General features: G+C 42.5%; 1 protein-coding gene across 1 annotated transcript in view; it reads right to left on the reverse strand.

The window, feature by feature from the left end:
- Positions 1-24,811, reverse strand: part of LOC8032308 (hemicentin-1) — a 186,061-nt gene that overhangs the window by 33,730 nt on the left and 127,520 nt on the right. The window contains exons 3-7 of the mRNA XM_042289246.1: positions 11,918-12,028; positions 11,041-11,247; positions 8,853-9,152; positions 7,810-8,100; positions 2,635-2,928 (exon numbers count right to left, since the gene is read on the reverse strand). Coding sequence (XP_042145180.1) covers positions 2,635-2,928; positions 7,810-8,100; positions 8,853-9,152; positions 11,041-11,247; positions 11,918-12,028 — 1,203 coding nt within the window. The remainder of the gene's footprint in view (positions 1-2,634; positions 2,929-7,809; positions 8,101-8,852; positions 9,153-11,040; positions 11,248-11,917; positions 12,029-24,811) is intronic.

Genomic DNA, 24,811 nt, shown 5'->3' on the forward strand with positions numbered 1-24,811 from the left:
CAACGACTTATCCCTCATACCAGGGGGACGTAGCGTGTTTGGGTGGTGTTCATACCTTCTCCGGAGTGATTTGTTACTGCCCTTGTTGCCCCTTCTTCCTATTAGAGTTTAGTAAGTTCACAATCCCCTCTTTTCCCCTGTGTTTAGAGAACAATATATTCTCCCATGGATGCATCGATGATTATTAGCGATAGTAAAATCACAACTCCATCGCCATGGTTCCACACTATTGCCCGCATTTACGTCCGATTTGTATCTTAAATGAGTTTCTGGGCAGGAACACACCGTAATGCCTGGAAAGGGTACGCATACTTCATCGTGTTCTGCCGCGGTACAGAGAAGGCGGCGAGAACTTCCTGCGAGTTGGACTGAAGAGAACGCGAATTCCCGGACACTAAGCGCAGTGACCGTGAGTAATGCTCTGCCAACGTGATGGATGACGGCGTTTCGGGGCTCTGGAATCAGCTTTGCCTCCGGAGAGTATACATAAATGTTTTCACTGCAATAGGGGAGAACACTTTGCTTTTTCGCGCGTCCCAAAACTGGAGCGCATCTAGTGAGAAACGCCTCAACACCGGAGCCTCGGAGACTCGCTTTTCTTGCGACACTCCCTCCGACGATCTGACGCCGGCGCTGGCGCACGTCATCTCCAGAGCGGAGACTGATGAAGTGATTCACTCGAGAGAATTTTTCTGCCTCGCATCTTGCCTTTCAGGAACATCGTTTTCATACACATGCATTGTTCGGAACTGGCAACATCAAGCCAGCGTTGGGTCGCTATTTCTTTCTCACAACCTCTCAAGGTTCACAAAAACATTTTTATTGTGCCGATGTTATGACTCATCGCCAACTCATTTAAAATATAATACTAGAAACTTCCACCACAATTCTGACTACCTGTCGGTTAGTAAAAGTAGCTGTAATTCAAACAGAGCCTACCGTAAGAATCATGCCACCACCTGAAATTTCAATAGAGGTCTTAGCTGTAGAAGTTATTTTTTTACAAAATAAATGTAATAATTGTGCAGTTCGTATTTGCACTGCACAAAAGCAGGCCTCCGGCGCGATCACGGTGCGCTCATGTATCACTTCTATGTGAGGCATGTGAAGGCTTTCATGGTACCCGTCCTACTGCCAGGCACGTAGCCAGGAGGGGGGGGGGGGGGCATAAGGCCCGCCCCCCCTATTCCTGATATCTTACATATTGGTGGGGCCTCCTCTCCCCCCTCCCCCTCATACAGAATTTTGTCATGGGCGGCCCCTCCCCTCCCCTCCCCCCCCCCCCCCCCCCCCGGAACAAAATTCTGACTACGTGCCGGCCTACTGTACTGACTAAATTGCTTCTAGGGGAAGTTTAAGAAGAATTGCCAGACCACAAAGGCATATTGGACTTTAGGTGTATAATCGTGCAGAATATTGTGCGTTGGTTTTGCATTTAATGAAATCTTTATTCTTATCAACCATGTAGTATCATTCCTTTAAGATCACAGACAAAGTCGCGATCGCCTTGAAACTCTTCTCAGTAGTGGTTAAGAAATTCAAAACGCAAATGTATAGACAGCGTAAAGTCAGTCTACCGGATAGTATGGCGACAGCCGGGAGCTCGGCATTTAATAAATTAGGTAAATAGAGTGCACGTTATTGCCTGCTGAATGTCCAGTTAATTGCACGAAGATGATGCACAACCGAACGCTGATACCATGTTCATCAAAACTAAAATGGGGTGGGGTACGAGGATTGAACCAAATGCTCCCAAGAACTACCGCATCCGCATTTGGTAGTGTATGGCTCGTACATCCTTGTATAGTTCTATGCGTCTTAGTTAAGCCCCCTATAAAGAATTCTCCAAAAATCGCCTGCGCGCTGACATTTTTCTCCGTTGGTCTGCGGTACCCCTTCCGAGCTTTCGCTGTCCTTTGAGCGCCATATCAGCTCAGTGACTCGGCATTTTTTTTTTCGCCCGGCTGAAAAGCGACGGAAAGGTGCAGATACCATCACGCGTCTCTGACGTCACGTCGCAGAGGTGGCGTTGCTGTCGCCACGGCAGATTCGCAGAGCTTCAACTCAGGTGATTACTGTTTCTGCGCATGCGCAGTGCCCACACCTTGTGTGGGCCAGTGCGGTCGAACCGAGGCTTGTTTGCAAACAGTGGTTCGTCCCATACCGGTGCATGTTAAATTAGTCCGTAAATTATGCATGTTATCAATTTACGCAACTTTTTTTATGATAACATAAATGTATTTTAGGACAAACAAAAAGTTGTACCTAGAAATATTACAGACACACCGGCTCGCCTGCACTTTAACCGTTTTTCACTAATATAACCTCAAGATAAATAGTGCTCTCGGTAAACTACCCCAATGAAAAAAAAAATTGAACTTTTTTTTAATACACATATTTCAACTTTTCTAAACAATATAATTAATATATCAGGTATATACAAGTTATTATATGACATGTGTTGTTGCTGTTGTTTTGTTTTGCATACATAATGTACACATTAATGTAATTTTGTGTGTTTCACAAGGTAATTTGTACTCTCCGTCTAGTGCAACTTCCACGCCATCACCAGCTAGTGCAGGGTCGTTTGTGAGTCCCAATAGCTTAATGGGCCGAAGGTCGGAGAGTACCCACCCGCTGGGACGACAGTGAAGTTGCAAGGCCTAAGCTGCTTTCCAACTTCGTTGCTTCCCCAGCAGAGCAGGAAGCCGAAGTCATCTTCCCCGTTCGGAGAGTACACGGCGGTGCTGTGCGTTAGGGCGTTGCTGTAGCTTGCCAGGGTGAGTCGCTTCCCGCTCGACGAGCTGTTGAAGCGCCAGTGGAAAGTGACGTCTGCCGGGTCGGCCTCCAGCTCGCAGCGGACCGAGACAGACTCTAGCCGAGACACTCCGTACAGGCGTTTTTGGCCAGGCTTGCAAACCGGAGCGACTGGATGGCGGAGGCAAAAAGGAGAAGAAGAAAGTTTGACATTGAAGAAAGTCACATGTCTGTCCGCATTTAAAAACATAAAAGCGTATGCCAACTTGTGTCGAGACCTAAATGAAAAAAAAAAAAAAATCTGGTGAAGGATACGCGTTTGTAACCTACACTGTATTGCTCACAGTCCTATAAAGCAGGTCGAGATATTTTTGCGGTGACCCGAACTGGTTAATAAATAAAAAAAAATGGTTATATGAATTTTTATTAAAATATTATTTAGTTCAAAAATCTTTTCCACGCATAAGTTGTACAGCGTGTTAAGAAGCATAACATTATGGTGATCTTATCAAGGAGCCACTTTGTGTCACATTTTTTGGGCTATAAAGAAAACACGGGAGATGAAAAAATATTAGGTAGCTAAAGGCACTAACCTCGCATATCGCTAGCAAGTAGTCACTATAATATATATTTTTTAAACATTGCGCTACATTTTTTTTTATTGTAAAAAAGATTGACGCATGAAGGCAACCTTTCTGGAAACAACTCGATCGGATGCTTCTCAGCACACACTGCGAACTTCAAAGTGGAAGATCGGTGCAAAAGTTAATATTTAAAAGCAGCTGTGTAATCTGGGTTATTAATCAGTTTGGCACGTCGTAAAACTATATTGACTTGCTCAACAAAACTGTGAAAAGTACTGCCATGACTCAGCATGCGTAGCGTGAAACGGCTTTTTGCGGTTTTGGCACAAGTTAGCTGAATTTATTTGTCCATAAATATATCCCAACTTCGGTATTCATATAGTATCAGGCATATATATGTTATTATAGAATCTTGAACATCTTCTGACAGACGTTTGCAAGGACGGTCTCTGGTCGGCGCCATCTTGCTGATGGTGTGGGTAGACCAATTACTAAGGCCGTGACGCCTCAGTAATTGGTAATTGGCGTAGACCAATTACTGAGGCTGACGCCTTAGCAATGCTCGACTATCAGACGATCTACCCACACCAGCAGCAAGATGCGACGCCCAGAGGGCCGTACTAGCAAACGATTATACTGTATACGGTATACACGGAATCAGCTATGTTACGTAACGGCGCGCTGGAGGCGCGTTGGGCGCACTTCCGGTTTATGACTGTGGGCGAAAATCACCACGCGGGACGTGCATTCCTCTGCTGTTTTGCAAGAACCCAGACAAAAACCGGCCTTCTCGCCAAAACGCCGCAACCGGGCCTGTACGAAAAAGTGAAAGCCGTTTACAACTCCCCTGTAACACCGAATTAGAGCGCAGCTCTTGAGGAGGAAGAGGGAAGGGTACTGGGGGGGTGGAGTGACCTGAAGGGGGGTCACGTGATCTTGGGGGTCACGTGACGATGCCGATGATGTCATCAGTGACGTCAGTGATGACGTCATCCGTGATGATGACGATGACGATGCGGATGCCCGTGACGTCATCAGTGACGTCACTGATTACGTCATCAGTGATGATGACGATGACAATGCGGATGCCGGTGAGGTCATCAGTGACGTCACTGATGACGTCATCAGTGACGATGACGATGCGGACTCCAATGACGTCATCAGCGATGATGACGATGACGATGCGGATGTCGGTGACGTCATCAGTGACGTCACTGATGACGTAATCCGTGATGATGACGATGCGGATGCCGGTGACGTCATCAGTGACGTAACTGATGACGTCATCAGTAATGATGACGATGACGATGCGGATGCCGGTGAGGTCATCAGTGACGTCACTGATGACGTCATCAGTGACGATGACGATGCGGATGCCAGTGACGTCATCAGTGACGATGACGTCATCTGGGAGGTCACGTGACCTCGGCGGGGGGGGGGGGAGTCACGTGACCTCGGGGGGGGGGGGGGGTCACGTGACTTTGGGTGTCACGTGACCCTGGGGGTCACGTGACCCTGTGGGAGGGGTCACGTGACCTCTGGGGGTCACGTCACCTTGGGGTGACCTTGGGGGCCATGTGACCTTGGGATGACCTTGGGGTGACCTTGGTTACGCCGACGCCGACGCTGCTCAAGCCGGGAACGGGCCCCTAAGAGCTGCGCTCTAAAAAGTTGATAAAGGTTTGAAGGTCAGTTTTTTATGTTTTCTGCCTCCTAGGTTTGTCCGAGAACCTAAATAGGGGCCGTGGAAAGGGAAAATCAGACGCTGTTGGACCACCATTACTTGTGCGGGAAGCACTTGGGGTTGAATTGACGGGTGGTTGTGGTCTTCAGATTCATTCGTTTTGTAGCGTGAGCTACACTGGCCGAGGTTGACCAGTTTCGCGTGGCTCACATAATGAGCCGTGCTCCGTGCTGCGCAAGCGCGAGGAGCAGTGACGTCACATGGCGCACAGCTGGCGGGGCGGAGCCGCCGTCGCCGCGGGCTCCGCCACCACAGCGCGCGCCTCGCCAGTCTGCGCAAGCGCAAGGAGCAGTGACGTCAGACGGCAGAGAGCTGGCGTGTCGGAGCCGCCGCCACCGCGGGCTCCGTTGCCACCGCGCGCGCCTCGCCGGTCTTCGCATTCCAGAGGAGTGACGTCATAGCCGCGGCAGACGCACTGTCGCCGCCGCGTGCCCAGCTGTGTGCCTCCGTTGCGCAGTAGCCAAGTCTGACGCTGCACCGGAGCTGCTTGATAGCCCCTCTCATTTTGTGCGCATAAGCTCACGGTACGTATATCCTGGCATAGCCGAGCTAAGCGACCGCAATTTTTTGTTCTAACGTGAAGACGGAAAAACCGCCAAGTTTACGGACCACCTGCGGACTGCGTTCAGTGCATCTTCAAGTTCAAACGGCGGCCTGATCGTTCGAACTGTCGTCTGCTCGTTCAAACGACAGTTGTCTGTAGACCAAAGTTTGACCCGGGGATTGCAATAAAAAGTAATTGCAGGCCTAAAAATACTTTTAAGTTTTAAAGGTTGGCTGAGGTAAATAAGCTCTGTGTAAACAGTAGATACAAGGAGATGTTTGTAATTGTTACCAGCGGCCATCATCGACTTGTTATGCCTGATTAAGTTGGCTTGATTCTGCTCCATATTTTCAGTTTCGACGTCGACCATCTCAGCTACAATTCACTCTTCTGCAGCCCCAGTGACGTCATGACTGAAAATAGCGAGCAGAATCTCATCATCCGAATCTGGTTTTACGGATCTGTTTTATTACGACGTCGAGCGTACCGAGCGCAGCGTAGCGCAGCGTAGCGCAGCGTAGCGCAGAACGCGCCTTTGATTGGCCAGCAAGCAGCAGCTTGAGTTCTGCTACCAATCAGCATCTGTGTACGCTGGGCTACGCCGCGTTTGGTACACTCGACGACGGAGTATAACAGAACCTTTAACGTCCATTCTGTGACGTCCACGAGGAATGAATCGCCATATGTCATATTATTCATGCAAAATGTTGGGGTCTAACGATTCTCGTTAATTTCGCCGAGGCCTCTAAAGTAGACAGGCATTGCTAGAAGGACGTATAAAATCAACAATTCCAAAGCGAAAAAGAGCACGGGGCCTCACACCGACGCCGAAAACATCGCATTCCTATAGTCACTCTATGGGTGACGGCGAGCTTTCTGTCCACACTCCGTCGCGAGTGCACGGCGCCGGTGGCGTCCGCTAGGTGCGCTCCAGTTTGTTTTTAAAAATGAGCTGGTCTATATACATATAAGTTCACATATGTATATTCAACACGTTCATATTTAATTTTTCACTATGAATGCGCCCTTGAAAAAGTTTAGAATTGTGCATGAGCATTGTACTAATCGTGGCTAACTGTACTATGGCTTGCGAGATGGACGGTTGGACAAAAAGAGCCTTGCGCACCTACTGTTTCGGGGGCAATAAGAGAACTGTTTCGTTTCCCGTGTCCGTTGCTTAGCGCTCAAATCGAACTGGGAGCTATGTTGTCTGCCCGTGATTTTAATGTCTAGCACCAGCTTTCGCGCGCGTGTGTGTTCACTGTTGCCCAGTCACTTTCATATATATATATATATATATATTATACCATTTTTATACTTTCACGAAGAAAACAAACACAGTAAAATATACCTTTGTTTGAACTTTTACTCCTCTATGAATGAGGCCGATTTAATTGTTCAGTTATTATTGAACAAAATAAATAATTCTACGAAGCTAACTATATTCATACTATTTCCTTGGCTTCGCTTTACAAGTTATATTTTGACCTGATTTCAACGCTTCCAAAACATCCACAAGTGTAAATGTCATATTAAATTTCTGTAAAATATCCACTTTTTGTACCAGCGAGTGCTGCCTTGAGGCGTAGTTGAAGAATGTTCCTTAAAAGATTTTTGCATAAAAAAAAAATCCGTTTTAGTCTCGATGTCCCTTTTTTTATAAGACCTTAGTTGCATATTGATGGAGGACAAAATACAATATTCATTAGCATAGGTACCTCTACGGAGGGCTTTTACGTAGGAGTTCAAGTTGTTAATTTTTTATATACCGCCGTACTACGCTTAAAATGTATACAAACCAATAGTGTATTTCAACATAACATCTGCAGCATATCTCCGTCTCCAATGCAATTTCGCAGCCTTCCGTGGTGCTTTGGCTAGGGGTATGCCGAAGTGTAAATGATAGTAGAAGGCTTGCACTGGAGCGGGACTTTTCTTTCAGATCAGGTGGTTAATTGATCTGTGGTTAATTAGTTTGCGTATGTTCGTTTAATTATATATATATACATATATATGTACGTATATATGCACTATATATTGCAGTGTCAGAAGAGACTCACCGGCCTAAAAATAAATTAATCCCTTAGCAGGTGCCGTATGAAGAAGAAAGGAACTAAAGGCGGAAGTAGCTCGTCAAGTAAAATGCCATTCTACGCCGACGGAATGGTATATTTTCTTACATTTGATTCTGAGAAGAAATATGTTGCTGACTCCGTGCCCTTCGCGGTTCACAGCTGAGCAGGTGTAGCGTCCTCTTCTGGTGCGGCGCACTTTCTGGAGCACGAGCGACTGGTTGCTGATGATCACACCAGTAGTCATGTTGGTGGTCACTTCGTGGTCCTCAAAGAACCAGGTGACCTCCGTAGCAGGAGGACTTGCATCCACGAGGCACTCCAGGTACACATCTCTTCCTTCTCGAATATCATGCTCCTTGAGATTCTGGCCAAGCTGTAACTCAACACGGGGCTTGTCTGCCAACAAGAACACAAATATACACATGCGTGCTTGCTTATGCGTCGCGACTATGTATAGGGCACCTTTATTGGTCAGAGTATCTCTCTATAATATTGAGATACGAGCTATATTTTATTTCACGTGATAAAATTGTATATTCCTTACGCTTTCAAACCATGAAATTGCATTGCAAGCATGGTAAGATAAAGCGTTGAGCAAGGTATAGCAGTTAATTCTCTTCACATTATTTCTGTATCTTACATTTTTATACCCGTGTCTTACGATCGGTAATATTCTGTGTTCACCTTATTTTTTTTTACGTTTCTTGCTATATATCTATTAATATGTGATGCCGACTATATATTTATATTCTTTTTGCAAATTAGTTTTAAAAATTTTATTTAAAACATCAAAATTTTAACTTTCATAACATGCATAATTTTCTAAAAATTAGGTGTAAATTTTTTTTTTCAAGGAACTATTGGCAAATTTACAGTAAAATTAACTATCTCGTACTCCTTACCCATAGGATTTTGCGTCGTACTTTAGAACGATTGCTTACAAAACGTTAAGTGTGGTTTTAAATATATTAGTGAGCATACACCAAATAATCTCATTAGGTCTGGCTAGAGCGGATATATCGACTATTTCAAATCTGAAATAAATTGATAATGTGTCGATGTCTTTTTTCATAATAATAAAAAACACCAATTTAGAAGAAAGAGTAGTGTAAAATGTTTGAAGTTAGACGAATCAAACAATATCTTACAGAACACATCCAGCTTCCAGCCCTCTTCAATGGCACTGCCAGGAATAAACTGATTTTCTGCTCGACACGAGAGCACCAGGCCGTTGTCTTTGACCCTGGGTGTGAAACGAAGGACACTGGAGCTTGTGCTGACACCCTCTTGCACCTGGTGCTCCTTGGAAGAAACCAGTTGCTCTCCGCTTTTCCACCAGGTGAGCAGAGCTGGCGGTCGAGAGCCACTTGACGAGCAGACCAACTCTACTTCCTGGTCTGCTGACAGTGGTCGCTTCGGCGGTTGAATGGCCACATCCAGAGGTATAACTGAAACAAGAAACAATCGCTTTTGGTTCTTAGCTGCCGTATAATGTTATTGTTCATGAATATTCCTGCACGAGAAACATTTTATTTATGGTTTATAGCACGCCTTACAGAGAATGTAATGCGGAAACGCTAGCCGGAAGCCTGGATTTGTTAATAAATATGCCCGAAGCATTTAGAAGAAAAGGTATTTGATGCGCACAAAGTTTATTCCTATTTGATGTATTTTTTTTGTGCGGAACAAGATCCTGCAGTAAGGTTGTACGCAGAGAAGATTGATTTTTTCCACCTACGCTGAAAAATGAGATTTATTAGGTCTCGTCTCGGCGAATCTTTTTGCTATAACATTCTGATCGTTGCACTGCAGACCAGCAAACGTCAGAGATTGCGTGACTATATGCCTTACGCCATCGAGGATTCGAAAATTATGATACGAGCTCATGTCTTTTCCCGATTCTAATTGATAAAAATAAGTTAGATCGTTTACGTTAATTTTATTTCGTTCTTGGCTGTGCGCTGTCCCCAAATCTTCTGCTGAATACTCAATGAAATATTACACAAGGACTGTGGTAATAATTTCTTTAAGACCGGTGCATGGGTCTGCCTGCGCCTTGTGCAATGCGTGTTGTGCTTGAGTTGTGTTCCATCGCCAATTACTACTATCCTAACTGATAGCTGTAAATAACCCAGGCCGTGGCCTATTATATCCACGCACCTTGCTTTCTGATTCGATGATATGGCGCTCGGGACCTGACACACCGAGGGTTTCTTAAGCTATCAGGGACAATAGACTAATGGTAAGCTGATGTCGGACGAAGAGTACACGTAATATGAGACTCTAAACAGCTATGCGGGGCGCAAGTTCATCTGCTTCATGCGGTGACGTCAGAACACCGAGCTCTGATTGGCTTTGATTGAAAGATAGTGGGTTGACCTTAAGGCAGCTGGCATTGAGGTCTACCCCCTATCCTTCCAACCAGAGCCAATCAAAGCTTGGCGTTCTGACGTCACTGCATGCAGCCCCTGCGCAAGAAGCAGACGAACTTGCACTCAGCATACGTATACATCAACGCGCTTCTCTTGGGAATATTGTTTAACTGTTGTGGCACCAGAAAGAAAACAAAAAAAACAAAAAAAAAAAAGAAACAAGTGACAGCGATGGGTGTCGCGTGAGGCGCGTGAGGCGTCTGGCGCTCGGGATTCGGCGGCCGGGGCTGAAACCGTAAAGTGCGTTTTTTGCCAACTGCCTGGTTTGTCCTTTTATGCAGGCGAGTTGTATACGCACCGAAACCAGCATATTTTGACACACAACGAGAATATTTTTGGTAGGCGCGAAATTTTGTAGCTATGTGAGAAGCCACCAGTAGAGGTGCCACTATGAATCATCAAGGTGCTGCCTTGGTGCTTCATTCGTGTCAGCAGGTTGGCGCTTACTTGGTATGAGTAATATATATAGAAACTTTATAAACGTGTTTAGTAAATGTTTTGGAATTATACTATTGCTCACGGGAGTCTAGGATCGTGCTTCGGTACTCGTCACACTCGAGGTATCGCCAGAATTGCTTCTACAATCGACATAGTCGCTATGTGCGTGACACAACGTAGAGGATTTATTTGGGGCCACAATGTAGGCTGATATTTGCAGTGTGCAATCCAGCTCTGATGTGCATCTCTCAGCGTTGAAATAACACAATTCAGCGCTCCCTTAACGTTCAGTTAGAATTGCATTATGTTTGAATGCAAGAAAATGTGAGGTAAGAAGCATCGCAGAGTTGAAAGATCGCAAATATAGCACAGAGTCAGTGATTCCTCTATTGCTCTGAGTTAGCCCTGTGGTCAATGTATAAACAGGCCTTGTATCTGCTAATTAATGCCAAAAAGTTTCTCTCACGATTCATGTCGAGAGTGATGGAGCGTGACACAGCGACGGTGACGTTGTTGTTGGCTGCTTGACACGTGAGCACCGTAAGAAAGTCGGACCTCTTCAGTTCGCGGATTTTTAGTCGGTTACGTGCTGTGCTTCCGCCGGCGACGACCGTGAAGTTGTCGTCCACGAGGCGCTTGTCTCGCCACCAGGTTACCACGGGGCGAGGCTTACCTGCAAATAATAATAACAAAGAAAAGCCTTCTTCCGAAATGCCGTATCACATATTCTCAAGATCGAGGAAAATTGCGCGATGTAAATTAAACTTATTCTCGCCATTTGTCTATTCCATGCGCCCATTTCGTAAGCAATGGCTCTGAATATTTTTGTACGGCATTCTTTTTCAAAAATGTTGGAAACGTCGGTGTTGCAGGAAATTGATGGCACATGTTTTACGCTCAGCGGAGAAGAGTAGAGTTGTAATGGGTTTTTGTAAGCATTTTTATCCACGTTTGCCGATTCCTTACAATTATTTAACATATTAGGAAGTACTAAAGACCCGTGTAGATGTGAAGTAACATTAAGGTTTATTAATAGTGTGCACGTGCCCATTCAAGTTCACATCGGCACAAACACTAAGAGTGATGGCAAAATAGACCACGTGCAGTCTTCAAGTTTCAGGAAGTGTGCGCGAACACTTGACCACAAACAAGCAAAAAACAACAATATGCAAACAGTTTATAAGTATTATCTTCGTCAAAATACACTGTTAGTCAGTGTTCGTGGGATTCTAATCATGCACATTAAACCACGGAAAACTGCGTGTCCTGTGACCTTTCCTCAGAAACAGGGCACCGTGTACTCGAGTTCGCAGTTGTATACACAACACAATACCCCAACCTACCTCCTTCCACTTCGCAAATGAGCTGAAGGTCGTCCCCTTCGTTGAAGCGTCCCACGAGTCCTTCCAATCTTCTTCCGTCCTCGTCGAGGATAACCGGGTCGCCCGGAGGCACTGCGATAGAAAATGGAAAACGCCGTTGAAAAAAAAAAAAAAAAAAGCAGCAACGCGAGCTTTGTTCGGCAGGACCCTCGGAAAAGAGGGCTTTTTACTCGCGAGTATTCTGCTCACTTCGTGAGAAAACAATGCGCATTTGTAGTATATGGATCTAAATCTTAACACTTCGGGATAGCGCAAAAAAGAAAAAGCTTGTCAAGGATTGCCAACATTGCTAGGAGATCTTTATAAAAAGCAAATAAAGCACTCGGTAATTGGTTAATCTGTTGACGTTACTTGCATGAAAACTTTTCCGTATTTGGCACTATTTTAATTAGAATTTTAGATTCTTGAATAAAGGATCTAAAACTTCCAACCGGGCAGGGGCTGGTATAAGTAGAACTATCAGAAAGGCGCAAAACGGGCGATTACAGGATAAGAGAAAGATTTTCTTGTTCCATTTACGTCCCATTACTTCAATTTCTCTATTTTGAATACTGCTCACTGACCACAAAATTAGTGTATTAATCGGTTTATAAAGAGTTCATTATTTTGTGAAGCGAAAGCATAAATTTCCGCGAGATTTGCTAAGTGAGGAGGGCATGGGAATATCTGAAGATATGTTATGGTATTTAACAAAGCGTTTCAGCATCGCAAATTTAGTACTACGGGAAACTCGGTGGGGAACATGGAGCGGTTTTTCAGAAATTTCGTTTTATGGTATCTTCTTGAATACATGTGCGAGCTGGAGTCTCCCTCCCTAAGGGCGCGTTCGCAGAGCGCACTTGGATTGCTCGAAATATACCAGCGGAAGTCAACATTACTGAGAGTAATAAAAACGTGTCACGTGCGGAACCTTTGGGCTTGCAATTTCTTGATTTTGAATGCTCCGGGTCGTCTCAAATGAGAGCAAAACGGTTTCCAAATGGAGACAATAAATGAAGCATTGCATAAAAATGTGGCAAGTTAAATATCGTATCTTTTTGTTACATAATAATGTATATAAACACAAATGCGATAAGGCAAACATGCGTTGTCATGTTTCAATACGAATATACCGTATTAATGTATAAAATTATAAATATTATGCCATCAATTATGGCATTTTATTTTCTCAATTCGTTTTACTACTTGTTCAGAAAGTATATCAGCGTTAATTCAGGCGGCGTAAGATATATAGTGGGGGGCATTGAGAAATTTGAATGTCAGCGTTTTCCTTGCATTTTTCTATACATACGCGTCAAAGGATGTTCGATTCATTAAATTGAACCTAAAGGTGGAAGCTTACATCAGCGGGAAGCAGTGTAATATTGCCGAACCTATTAGCTTCTGAAATGCCGAAGTCGCAAGCAACACGGCTGTAAAAGAGCGTCGAACCTTCCGAGAAAACTGCCACTAAAAGTGTTCACTGCAAGGCTTTTTGTTTTTTCTTACAGATTACAACTTACACAACTAGTTCATTTTTTATGTTCTGCTCGCTACTATATCTCAATAGGATTGGCCAGATTTTCAATGGCAAAAACGCAAGTAAACAAATCTTACTTCTTTTTTTGCAAATGATAGCGCGATCAATGAATTGTGCGAAGGTTACACTGCGTGTCCCATTCAACAGAAAGAAATAGTTTTATATTAAGTAGAATTGTAAAGGCATTTAAACGCGCGAAGCTGCCAAGATTATTCACAGTACAGTGAGCACTACGAGTAAAGTAATTCCGGAATACGCTGCTGCCTCCTTTCTGACAAGACCCTAAAGCTTAACGTCATAGCCCGTCTTGACGAACGCACTTCACTTTAGCAGTGTTATGACCTTGGTGCTATCCTGACGCAAAATTAAAAATAGAAAACGAAACCACTTGAAATTTATGCAGCCCTTCCTAGTATACAATATTTAACATTTGCCTTGGTACGCGCCAGTCAATTTTCGGGGCTCACGTACGTGCGAGGAATGATTCGCACCATACACAACACACTGTAGTACTGAGGATTAATTGCTATCCCCTGTGGACATTTTCACGTACAACAGAAATCTTGGTTTGACGGTTTATTAACCGTGCTGGGCCACCGGAAAATTAGGCGCAGGCCTGGATTCGAGCATTTGAGCACACCTGCTTCTAAAGCTTGAGCCCGCATCTAACGGTCTGTTTGTAAGATTATATTAATACAGAGAATCTGTAAATACACCCAGAAACAAAGCAGGAAAATTTAAATAACCTGCTTTTTTCCTAAGTGTCGAAGTACTTTTTTTCTAAGACATTCAAACTTGGAATACTTATTTCGTAATTTTGGACAAAACCATGAATAGCCAGCAAATTCAGAATGCGGACCAATGTGCGATGTCCACTGCATGCTAATGAAAATACGTCAACGTAAATCAGCTTTCTCAGTGAAACTGTGAAAAACGTAGCTGTCTTTCTCTCCTTGCAGGCCAAATAATAAAATTTCCTTCTCCGAAATATACGGCTGGCAAATGCACTCTGTTGTCGCTAGGGTCTCAATCTGGTGCTTTCTTATTCCGGTCACGATTCCAAACACGGAGCTTCATTCATATTCCCACGAGACATAAAACCGTACCGACTGAAATGTTACCCAAATGGCCGGCTTGGTTGGCTTGACGGAAATATTTTAAAATGACTTAGAGTACAGCCACGTAGAGTGAACGCGTGGAGCACATCTCACGAGAAAGTCGTGCTATGGCGGAAATCAATTATTTGCAAACCTTTTACCGTTTTTGCTTGTTTATGGCTAGAGTAAAGAAAAATCATTGGTTTTACTTCGAAATATATACTAAATAGGAAGAGCAATAGCCTAAATTATCGTATCTCGCTTCGTAGTTAGTTCTGCCTTTGTTTTATTACTTTTACCTTTAATTTAATTTACGCAAGGAAGTGTAAAGTAGACGCGAAGAATTCTTTCTTTTGTTTGAGTTGCGGTTTAATTTATTTTTAATCTGGGGTAAATTCATAATGATGTGGTGACTTGTTAGGACAACATTCACACCGTATTTCAATGTCAAGATATTTTAAGATAAAAAAGATAGACCTGATACATCTTAATTCAAGATATGTCCTTGCAAATCGAACTTTAACAAAAAGAATTCGAAGACATTCATTTCATCTATTTGCATCTTAAGAGCCCGTGAACTGCAGGGGTGTTTAAGATTTATACAATACAAGAATGCAAATACTTGAAAGTAAACATATTCGACAGATACCTGCCTGGTTGGGTGAGAGTTAAAGTCTGAAAATGTATCTCCAACCAAAAATAAAAAGGCAGCCCGACGTTTCAAAACCAACACGGTTTCTTCTTCAGGGGTGACTGAAGGCACGCGGGAACAGCAGCAGCTCCCAACCTCTTCGTCTTCGAAAAAATAAAAAAAAGACAAAAAAAAAATTAGAAAAGAGAATAGAAAAAATTTAAAAGGGGAAGTTAGAAAATTGAAAAAATTTTAAAATAACTTGTTTGTTATGAAGATGGTCGTCTCTTCAGCTTTTCCGTTAGGTCACGGAGGCTATGCACGTATACAGAGAGAAGAGCGCCCAGCGACCTGTTTAGGTTTCCTGGCGTGTGTTGGATTTGCCACGATTCCAAGAAAAGTCTTCTTCGAAAATTGGGCTCTCTGTCCACTACGTGCGCATTCGCGAAGTCAATGCGATGGTCTAGGGTATCGCAATGTTCGCCGATGGCGCTGCGCTCACTGTCAAACTTCCGCACGTCGTTCTTGTGTTGGCGGATACGCTCGGGAAAGTTCTTCGTCTCGCCGATGTAGGTTGGGGGGCACTCTGCGCAAGGAATGGTGTAAACCACGCCCTGTGCTTTTTCCTTTGGCCGACGGTCTTTCGGTCTTGGCATAAACCTTCCCAGTGTGGTTTTTTTGAAGACGAAGAGGTTGGGAGCTGCAGCTGTGTCTGCGTGCCTTCAGTCACCCCTGAAGAAGAAACCGTGTTGGTTTTGAAACGTCGGGTTGCCTTTCAATTTTTGGTTGGAGATATATTTTCAGACTTCAAGAACGCAAATACATAAAAAACACAAAAGGAATCTAAACACTTAATATACCCCCCAGGGCTGCTTATAAATACACAAATCCTTAAACAAGTAAGAAGAATGACGTTTAATACATTATAGCAAATGATTCGGGTCCAGAGTTGTGACAATCCATGATAAAAGGTTGTTCGTAAGACACCGTTGTGTTGCCATGTCTATTATAATTATTTACAAATAAAGGTTAAATTTTTTAAGAAGCTTTACAAGTGAACGTCAATGTAAAATGTCTAGTCGCTAGAAAGGTCGTCGCTACTTCCCAGTTTTAGTCACATGACGTCCTTCTAATATAAAGGTTACACGTTCCGAGCCCGTAAATACTGACGGTGATGAAACAAATACTAAAATTCCTCGTGATAATTTCACTCAATTCTATAAAAACCGATTTTATTTTGAATATGTATTCGTCCGTAACATTCTTCGCGAAGGCAAGTCATTGATCAACAAAATGAATAACAGATATCTTGGGTTTTTTTATTTTTGCGCGCTTAATTCAAGACGGAAAAAAAAAATGACGTCGCCCTATGCGTTTGAGTAATATTTGGCTTTTTTTTGTTATTTGTCGCATCTGCTATATACCTTGTCCGTGTATCGAGGTTTGAATTGTGATGTTGTATAAAATTTCGTTTCAAAATATAGAAAATTTACCAAAGTAGCCAAATATTTACCAAATATTTCACGCAATTTTATGGTTAATTGTGGGTAGTGTGAGCTGAACATGTTCTATAAAATGAAGAATGTTTACAATACCTGAGTGACTAATTGAACCTTAGCTTGTTTTCTACTGGCCTAAGAGCTTTTATAGAGCAAGGCCAACCTTTGATGCGTCTAGTTTGTATTAACTGCGACGTTTAACTTAGCAATACACACGAAGTTGCATTCAATTCAGGCATCAAATGAGACCAGAAAAGTTGACGTATTAATCGCTACTAAATGACCTTTTCTAAACGTCCATAGCACTTTTCTTCGGTTAAAATGTAGAAATACCCTCCTTTTTCTCAGCAAACTTAATTCGATGGTTTCAAATAAATACTTGCTCAGTTTTACCAAATATCACTACATAAGCCGCTTTCAATAATTACTTAATGAGTATGGCACATTTTATTTTCTTAAAAAGCAAGCGCATAAAGTCTCAAAGGGCCACCGTAGATTCAGTGTTCTCTTGACTGTTGCCCGAACGCAGAAAGATGTAGCCGTTAAAATGTGCCCTTAACGTTGCCGTATTCTGTTGCTGTAGGCCCAAAGATGTAAAATATATGAAACTAAAACACCCGTAGAATATAAATATCGTATTTTGTGCCTTTTTTTAGCAAACGTTCGAGCCGAGCTTCCTTTTTTTCAAGCGAATCACTTGGTTGTTTTTAGTAATGCCTAGAAAGTCTTGAATTGACACTATGTATTTATTCTTTTTAAAGAAAGCACAATCTCTACGCCGCAAGAGAAGTTTAGTGTTAGAAGATATGCCGTAACTTCTATTTACTTACGACTTCAAACTAAAAGGTGACCTTCGGCTTCGCTTCCAACAGAGATTGTCTCTCGCGGTGTAAATAATCCGTATTTTAATTTCTGGACAAAAAAAATGTTCTCTGGGTTGATTTTTATCCAAGCTTTTGAAATAACTCTATTTTTTGTTGTTACTCATGCGGTGAAAGGGGGGGGGGGGAGGGGGGGGGGGGTACTGAAGAACGTTTGTTCCGAATGTATGAACCTCTTACAAATGTGTTCTTCTTTAGGTATTAGTACAACATTACCCTTCCTCTCTTTCAGGTGCTTAGCTTTTGATGAAACATTCTTGTTTGCGTCCCGCTCAAATCCCTCTATAGTACAGCTAATTCCAGAAATCCTCGCAGATTTTTCGAACATGGCCCGCAGTCTCCCCCAAAACTCCCATATACCCCATCACTGCGTTCCACATAGAAGCATGTGGGCAAACGAGTTTGGAAAAACGATTCTTCGAGAAATTATTATCTGCGCGGATAGCATTCTCGCCTGAGGACGTCCTTCATGTCTCGTAAGCTGCTCGGCTCGCTCGTGATGATTGACTATCCGCGCGCTCCGCGAGAAAGGGGAAGGGACGGATTTATTTGGAAGAATCTCATAGAATACGCGAATACATACGGTAAATCGTGTACAGCATTTGCGCATTATTGTTAACGTGATTCTGACTGCAAAAGCAAAAACCGTTAGCGCGGAAAAATATATAAATATAATTAAATCAAACTTAGCTTATTCAGACTATAATTATTTTATTGAAATCAAGTTTATATTATTTCAACAGTAGTATTTTTATGTCGTATTACACCTGAGACTGCGGTGGAAGAAATCGGAAGAACTTTCAGTAGAAGGAACAGACACAGAGAACGTCTCAAACTCAGCTAACTGGTTTATTCTTATTTATTTATTTTTGTTTTAAAGATCACAAACCGGATATGCCTTTCGCACAGCAATCAACGAACTCGGAACGTTGCAGTGTAGCGTCTCAAAATTTTTGCAAAGAGGGTTTAATGTAATTCAACTGGAGGGAGTCTTTCACTGAGAAATTCAGAGGCACTAATTGATGTTTAAAGGGCTTTCACGGAAGACAAAATGTCAATGGACATTAAGGATCTATACTATTCGCTTGAGAAAGTGCGCTTGATACATAGAGTTCGGCAAGTGCTAGAGTTAAACCTGGTAGACTTTCAGTCCTGGACGGTCATCGCCGTCGACAGTTTCCTTTCACTTCTTGATTTGTACCTTCAAGCAACAGTTGTTGAGTATAGTGGGCAGAAATATGTTCAAAACGATGGTGTATGCATTGGATCTTCGGTGGCTCCGATGTTAGCAGAAATCTATCTTAACACCTTAGATAGTTGCGTAAGTGAAACACTTAAAGAAAATAACTTGAATGATTGCATTGTTACAAGGTACGTGGATGATATTTTTATTCGCGCTTTTCGAGAGAATGATGCTCAGGGTTTGGAATCGATTATAAAAGCAGCAGCTCCGCAGCATAGGTTTACAACTGAAAAACCTGAAAATGGGATCTTGCAGTTTCTAGATTTACGCGTACATGTCGAACAAGGTCTTTGTTGGGAATACTGGAAGAAAGCACGCCAAGTCGGTTAAAGCAGGGTAGTTAAGTCCTTAGTAACAAACGCGTTGGGTAAATCATGCGCTCATTTTATGAGTAGTGCTGTGAAAGAACAGTGGAGGAGGCTAGAATCTGCAGGATATGAAGAAGAATTCTTTAAAAGACAACTAGAACTGAAATTTAACAACGAACCACGGGAAAAGTAAGCCAGAAAGAAGATAGCAGTAATCCCGTATTTCCACGGGATTTCCCACAACCTAAAGGCTCTCGCAAAAAAGTTCGGCGTGGACGTAGTGTTCTCTTCAGATTTCAAAATGAGCAGGTTGACGCCCTATCTGTCAGATCACAAGCGCTGTCAGAAGGCCCATCGGGAACCTTCAGTTCCTTGCAAAGAGAGTGTAGTATATGAGATTCCGTTGACATGTGGATTTAGGTACGTGGGACAAACTTCAAGATGCCTCAATGACAGGTAACTAGAACACAAGAGAAATGTACGCACGCACGCGCCGAACTCCGAAATAGCAATTGCACATAGAGGAATGCAATAATTGTAATGCACATTGGTCAGAGACAGAAGTTCTGCATAAAGAGCAAATGACATTAAGAGGGTCGTCAAAGAAACAATAAGAATAAGTTATATTGGAAACTGCATAAGCCAAGCATCAATGCAACTTGGACGCAACTCCAAAAAGTTTCTCAGACTTTGGACGAACGCATTCGGTTAACGAGGGAATGGGGAGAGACAATGTACATGTGTATATACAACTATCATTTTTTTTAATATGCTTGTAATCACGGTTTTGAGATCACTTGGGTGTGTTTTCAAAAAAAAGGAAAAACAAAGTGTTCTCTTTGTGATTATAATGCAACTAAATGCAAAGGTGCAAGCGAGCTGGACAAGAATGATGAAAATAATCACTGGATTATTTTCATCATTGTTCTCTTTGTGGTCTCTTTATGTCTGGGTGCGTCGCCACGGTTTAGAGGCCACCTGTGTGTTTTTTTTTTTGTGTGGGTGTGCGCTTTGACGCGACTGTTAGGATAATTCGGGACATATTTTTCTCAAGGTCACTGCGATGTTCCGCATGTGTCCCACTGTTAAGTCCTCGTCTCATGTGTGGGTTGTTTTGTATCTTTTGCTCGTGTTCCATCCGGTTCGAAATGTCTGCAACAAAGGAGTTTATCTGTAGAGTGTGGTTGGGAAAAAGTTCCAAGGGTACTTAAAGGCTGTTTGAGAAATAAACCAGTTAGCTGAGTTTGAGACGTTCTCTGTGTCTGTTCCATCTACTGGAAGTTCTTCCGATTTCTTTCACCGCAGTCTCAGGTGTAATACGACATGATTAGCTACCACCAGCTGGCCTGCGCACTCACCGTCTTTTTAGTATTTTCATCTAAATTATTGTAGGTATAAAATAGTGATTTATGATAACTATACCCATTTTCACCTCAAGAAAAAAAACAAGTTTTGTGCATTGTTCATACGCGGCGCGAAGTATTTCTTGCGAGATCGGGTTGTCGGAGGAAAAATCGATGCTTTTGGCGTTTGGAACGCGTATGTCTTGATAAGATAACACATATCTAGTCTACGATTCACCTACATATATCTTAATTCTTTACATAAAGGGGAAAATTAGTAATACTCCTCGAGAAGCCGGACTTTTTTACTACGGTTCTTGAGGTGAAAACGGATATAGGTGTATTTTTCAATTTGGCAGAATGTCTGATCAATTTGTTAATAATAAATCAATGTGAAATAATAAAAGAAATACCGTGAGTGCAAAGTTAAAGTTTCAATTGCTGTAATCCCCGAAACAAGCACAAAAACAGCCTAATTGCTTTATTCAAGCAAAAAAAAAAATGTTCGTTTTTTTCGCATTTTGGTTTGATTTCAATAGGCCACTACCACTCTTCTAGTTTCGTTTTACTTTTGCGTATTGACTTTGTTACACTATGATGTTTCGCAGCTGATGGACAGGTGGATAGGTGACAGAGTGCGCTAGCGCACCGCAGCTCGATGCTACAAAACCAAGGGATCGTTGTTTAAATTCAGAAACAGAAAACGAGTTGTGGTTCAATTAGCCACACAAGTGTTGTAAATATTATTCACGTTACCCAATATGTTCGCCCCACACTACGCACGTTTAACCGCAATTATTACGTGAAATGTGGACTCACATTGTTAAATTTTCTACATTTGGTTATGAACGAAATTTTTTTTAACACCCTAATTCAATCTTCCAGACAAGCACGGGCGAAATAGTGGACAAGATTAAAAATATCGCCCAAAGCTTATTCGAATGTTCAGGGCCACGTCCCCCTTATTATGTGTTGAATTAAGCGCGCAACGAATGAAAGCCAGAAAATATATATTATTTTATTTTGTTGATAAATGACGTATCTTCGCAAATAATGTTATCGACGAACACATTTTTTTAGTCGGAGATTTCCACATAACGAGGAGCAAATATTTTTAGTAACGTTGGTATTTGTTGCATCACCTTCAGCCTTCATGGGCTCGTGACAGGGTGTGTTCACGCATCGCAGCTCGGTGCTATAATATCTAGAGATCTTTGGTTCAATCCCCACCCCTCCCGTTTCAATTTGGATGAACATCCTAGAGGTGTGCCGTCGAGTATTATGACTGCCTGATTTACGTTAAAGACCCCCAGGCAAGCAGTCGTACTCCGCTGGCTGAATTTTTAGCTACAGGTGGAACGATGTCTTTATACGGTGGCAGACTAAACTCCTCCCGTTTAAACAACTAACGACATGTTTTTTTTTAATTAGTTGATGAATAAGGTGGAATGAAGGAATGGGTGGTCAACGCTCCAATATGCTCAGAAGAGCACTTCTTTCTGCTCGTGTTCAGCCGTATATAAATCGTTCGCGCTCGGCGATTCTTTGATTTAAATACAAGACAGTTGCTCCTAGAACATCAAAAACCTAAAAAAAGCGGTAATAAACGTTACTTCCGGATTTATTTTTACCAAAATTGTTTCATTCAGACCATCGTCTGATTTAAATTCGGATTTAAGTCATGTCATTCCATCCCGGTTTCCATCACTATAACTTTTTTAGCCTGGAAACTGCACACTAATGCATACAGAGGCTGTCTACCGCCGTTGTCAGAAAGGCAACCTTTTTTTCGTTAGAACGTTCCTTCTTCGAGATGTTTTTTAATAATTACTTTTCTACCTGTCCCCTCGCCTCCCCCACCTTTTTGTTACTCTAATACATCATATATTTAGCCTTTAAGGCATTTAAATTAATGATGTCCCATCTATGTTCCTTATTTTTTCTCTTTAGTATTTACCTGTTTAAAATACACTTCGTACATCCAAAATCGAAAACAAAAAGAACACAGAAAAAAACATGAGTTTGAAGAGAGAAAAATGATTACGGGCAAAGTCAGTCGTTCCGACGCAAAAATAAATAAATCCACCTAATAGATCATTTACGATTTAAAAAAGAACTTTCTCAAACTTTAACGCCATTATTACTTTCAAACAGAGAAATGTTTGGGTTTCATGTCCTGAAAGCGAGCACCATATATCGGACCAACAGAGGCCAATAGCGGACGAAAGAGCCCTCAAAGACACTCACAATCTCCACACAGATATCTTCCGAAACATTGGTCGCCCGAGAAAGATATAAAAACAATAAAAATAAAAATGGGCAACAACCTAGAAACAAAAAGTTAGAAAATCTCGTTCTCTCTTCTTCGTTCGTTCGATTATATCGGACCGACGCAGTTCTTATATAAATCTCGTACAAGCTTAGCTGTTGGTGTATAAGCCACGGACAGGGAAATGACAAAAAACACGAAGACGGTGGGAGATTGATATTGAACGAAAGGGAAAGAAGCAAACGCTTTATACAAAAAATAAATTCTGCAATGAAAGGACGGAGGGATCAGCCTCAAAATACCGGCAAAAACAATAAAGAAGTGATAAAAATAGAGGCAGAGCCTGACTGGGCCTGGGCCAAGGCGCGGTCGGTATTGATCTGGGCTGTGCACGAGGGAGTGGAAAGGGGGGCTGAAATATGAGCGACCATTCCACTATCCGCGGAAGCGCTAAGACAGATCTGAGGAGTGCGGGTTACGGGATCGAGAGATTGGTGGCCGCATGTTGGCCCATTGGCTTGTCTCGAAGACCATTCGCTCATTTTTGCTTCAGGCTTTTCTACGCAGAGTCGCAAAAAATGCGGCAGCGCGGCGGCCCTTTTTTTCTTTGTCGGCAGGTTCTTTCTTTGTGTCTTTGAGGACCGCGGTAATGCGCGCGCGTACTGTCTTTTGTGTACTCACTTTGCTGGGATATTTTTGATCCCTGTGGGGTTCTCGTCGCTATAAGGCGCGGATGGTTTTCAAGGAGCGATGTCATTAGGTGCCTGATTATATTTAGACAAGAAACAAAATGGCGTAAGTTTGATATTTCTTTTAAAAAGGAAAGAATTGCGCAAAATGGAATATTGTCGTCAGATATTAAAATTGTTAGACAGTTCTGTATTTTTCATCAGATCGTGACCTATAATAGTAACAAAATTAAAGCGTCGTTGGCGTCGAGAAAAGAAAGAAGCAAGAAAAGAGCATTCTTATATGTTATCCGTTTAGGCCCTTTTCGCCTCTATAGGTACACGTGGTATAAAATTTCGGTATAAAATCCCAAAACAAAAGCAACACAAACCTAGTTACGTAGATGGACCAAGTGGCATCTGATACAATTAATACCATATGTTGCTTGTACGCAAACACTACACCTGATATCACTAGTTGAGTGGTTTGTCAGTTTTGCTGAAGCATGCTTCATCTTGGTTGCATATGCTTTTCGGCCTCGTGTTTTGCCTATATTTGGATAAGGATGACTCAAAAACGCTCTCGGTGTCATAAATGTTTTCTCTCGGACAATTAGAAGTTCACCCTTAGATTATCAGAGCACCGAAATGCTTTAAAGTGGTGCTGTAAGCTGGATTCTGCATTCTTCTTCTTCTTTTGCGCAAGGTGCGTGTATGAGTAAACCGAGTCAAAGCAATAACGTCGCTTTATGTCGACATTGACACGATTCTTAGATGTCTCTCCATTAAGCTTGACGGGGCTCTACGGGAGATCATTCATAAGAGGCAGACTGAATAAACAGACGCGTGTCTTCATGCTGGTGAGAAGGGAGGAATGAGGGGAGGATCAAATGGGACGAGGAGGCTCCTAGAATAATTGTCCTTTGTTTTCCTATAAACCCAGACGCAGCCGACGATTTGAGCAAACCAGACCAATCAAAGAGCGCCAAAAGCGCAAGATTCTGGACGATCCCTGTACATGATTGGTTCGTCGATAATAAGACATGCACCGATATATGGCGAACACCTTCACGGTGCGCTTATGGTAACGTTTGGTTGGTCTGATTACATCTTACGTCGGCTTAGTCTGGACTTAGTGTCCAAAGAGGTATAGAGAGACGTCCATATACACAATCAGACATATTGCCAAACACCCAAAATTGTTTTCGGTTTTCGAACATTTTTGGAGAAAGAGTTGATAAATAAAACCTACGCCAGTGACGATAGCTGGCACTTATACCAGCGTCGAAACCATTTTGCAATCACGAATATGAGCCACATAAATCAAATACTTTTACAATATAAAAATAAAACTTGTGACATTATATAAATGTCTTTTTGATTAGAAACCTACGGGT

The sequence above is a fragment of the Ixodes scapularis genome, unplaced genomic scaffold, assembly GCF_016920785.2.
Source record: "Ixodes scapularis isolate PalLabHiFi unplaced genomic scaffold, ASM1692078v2 PGA_scaffold0__279_contigs__length_252992795, whole genome shotgun sequence".
NCBI classification, from domain to species: Eukaryota; Metazoa; Arthropoda; class Arachnida; order Ixodida; family Ixodidae; genus Ixodes; species Ixodes scapularis.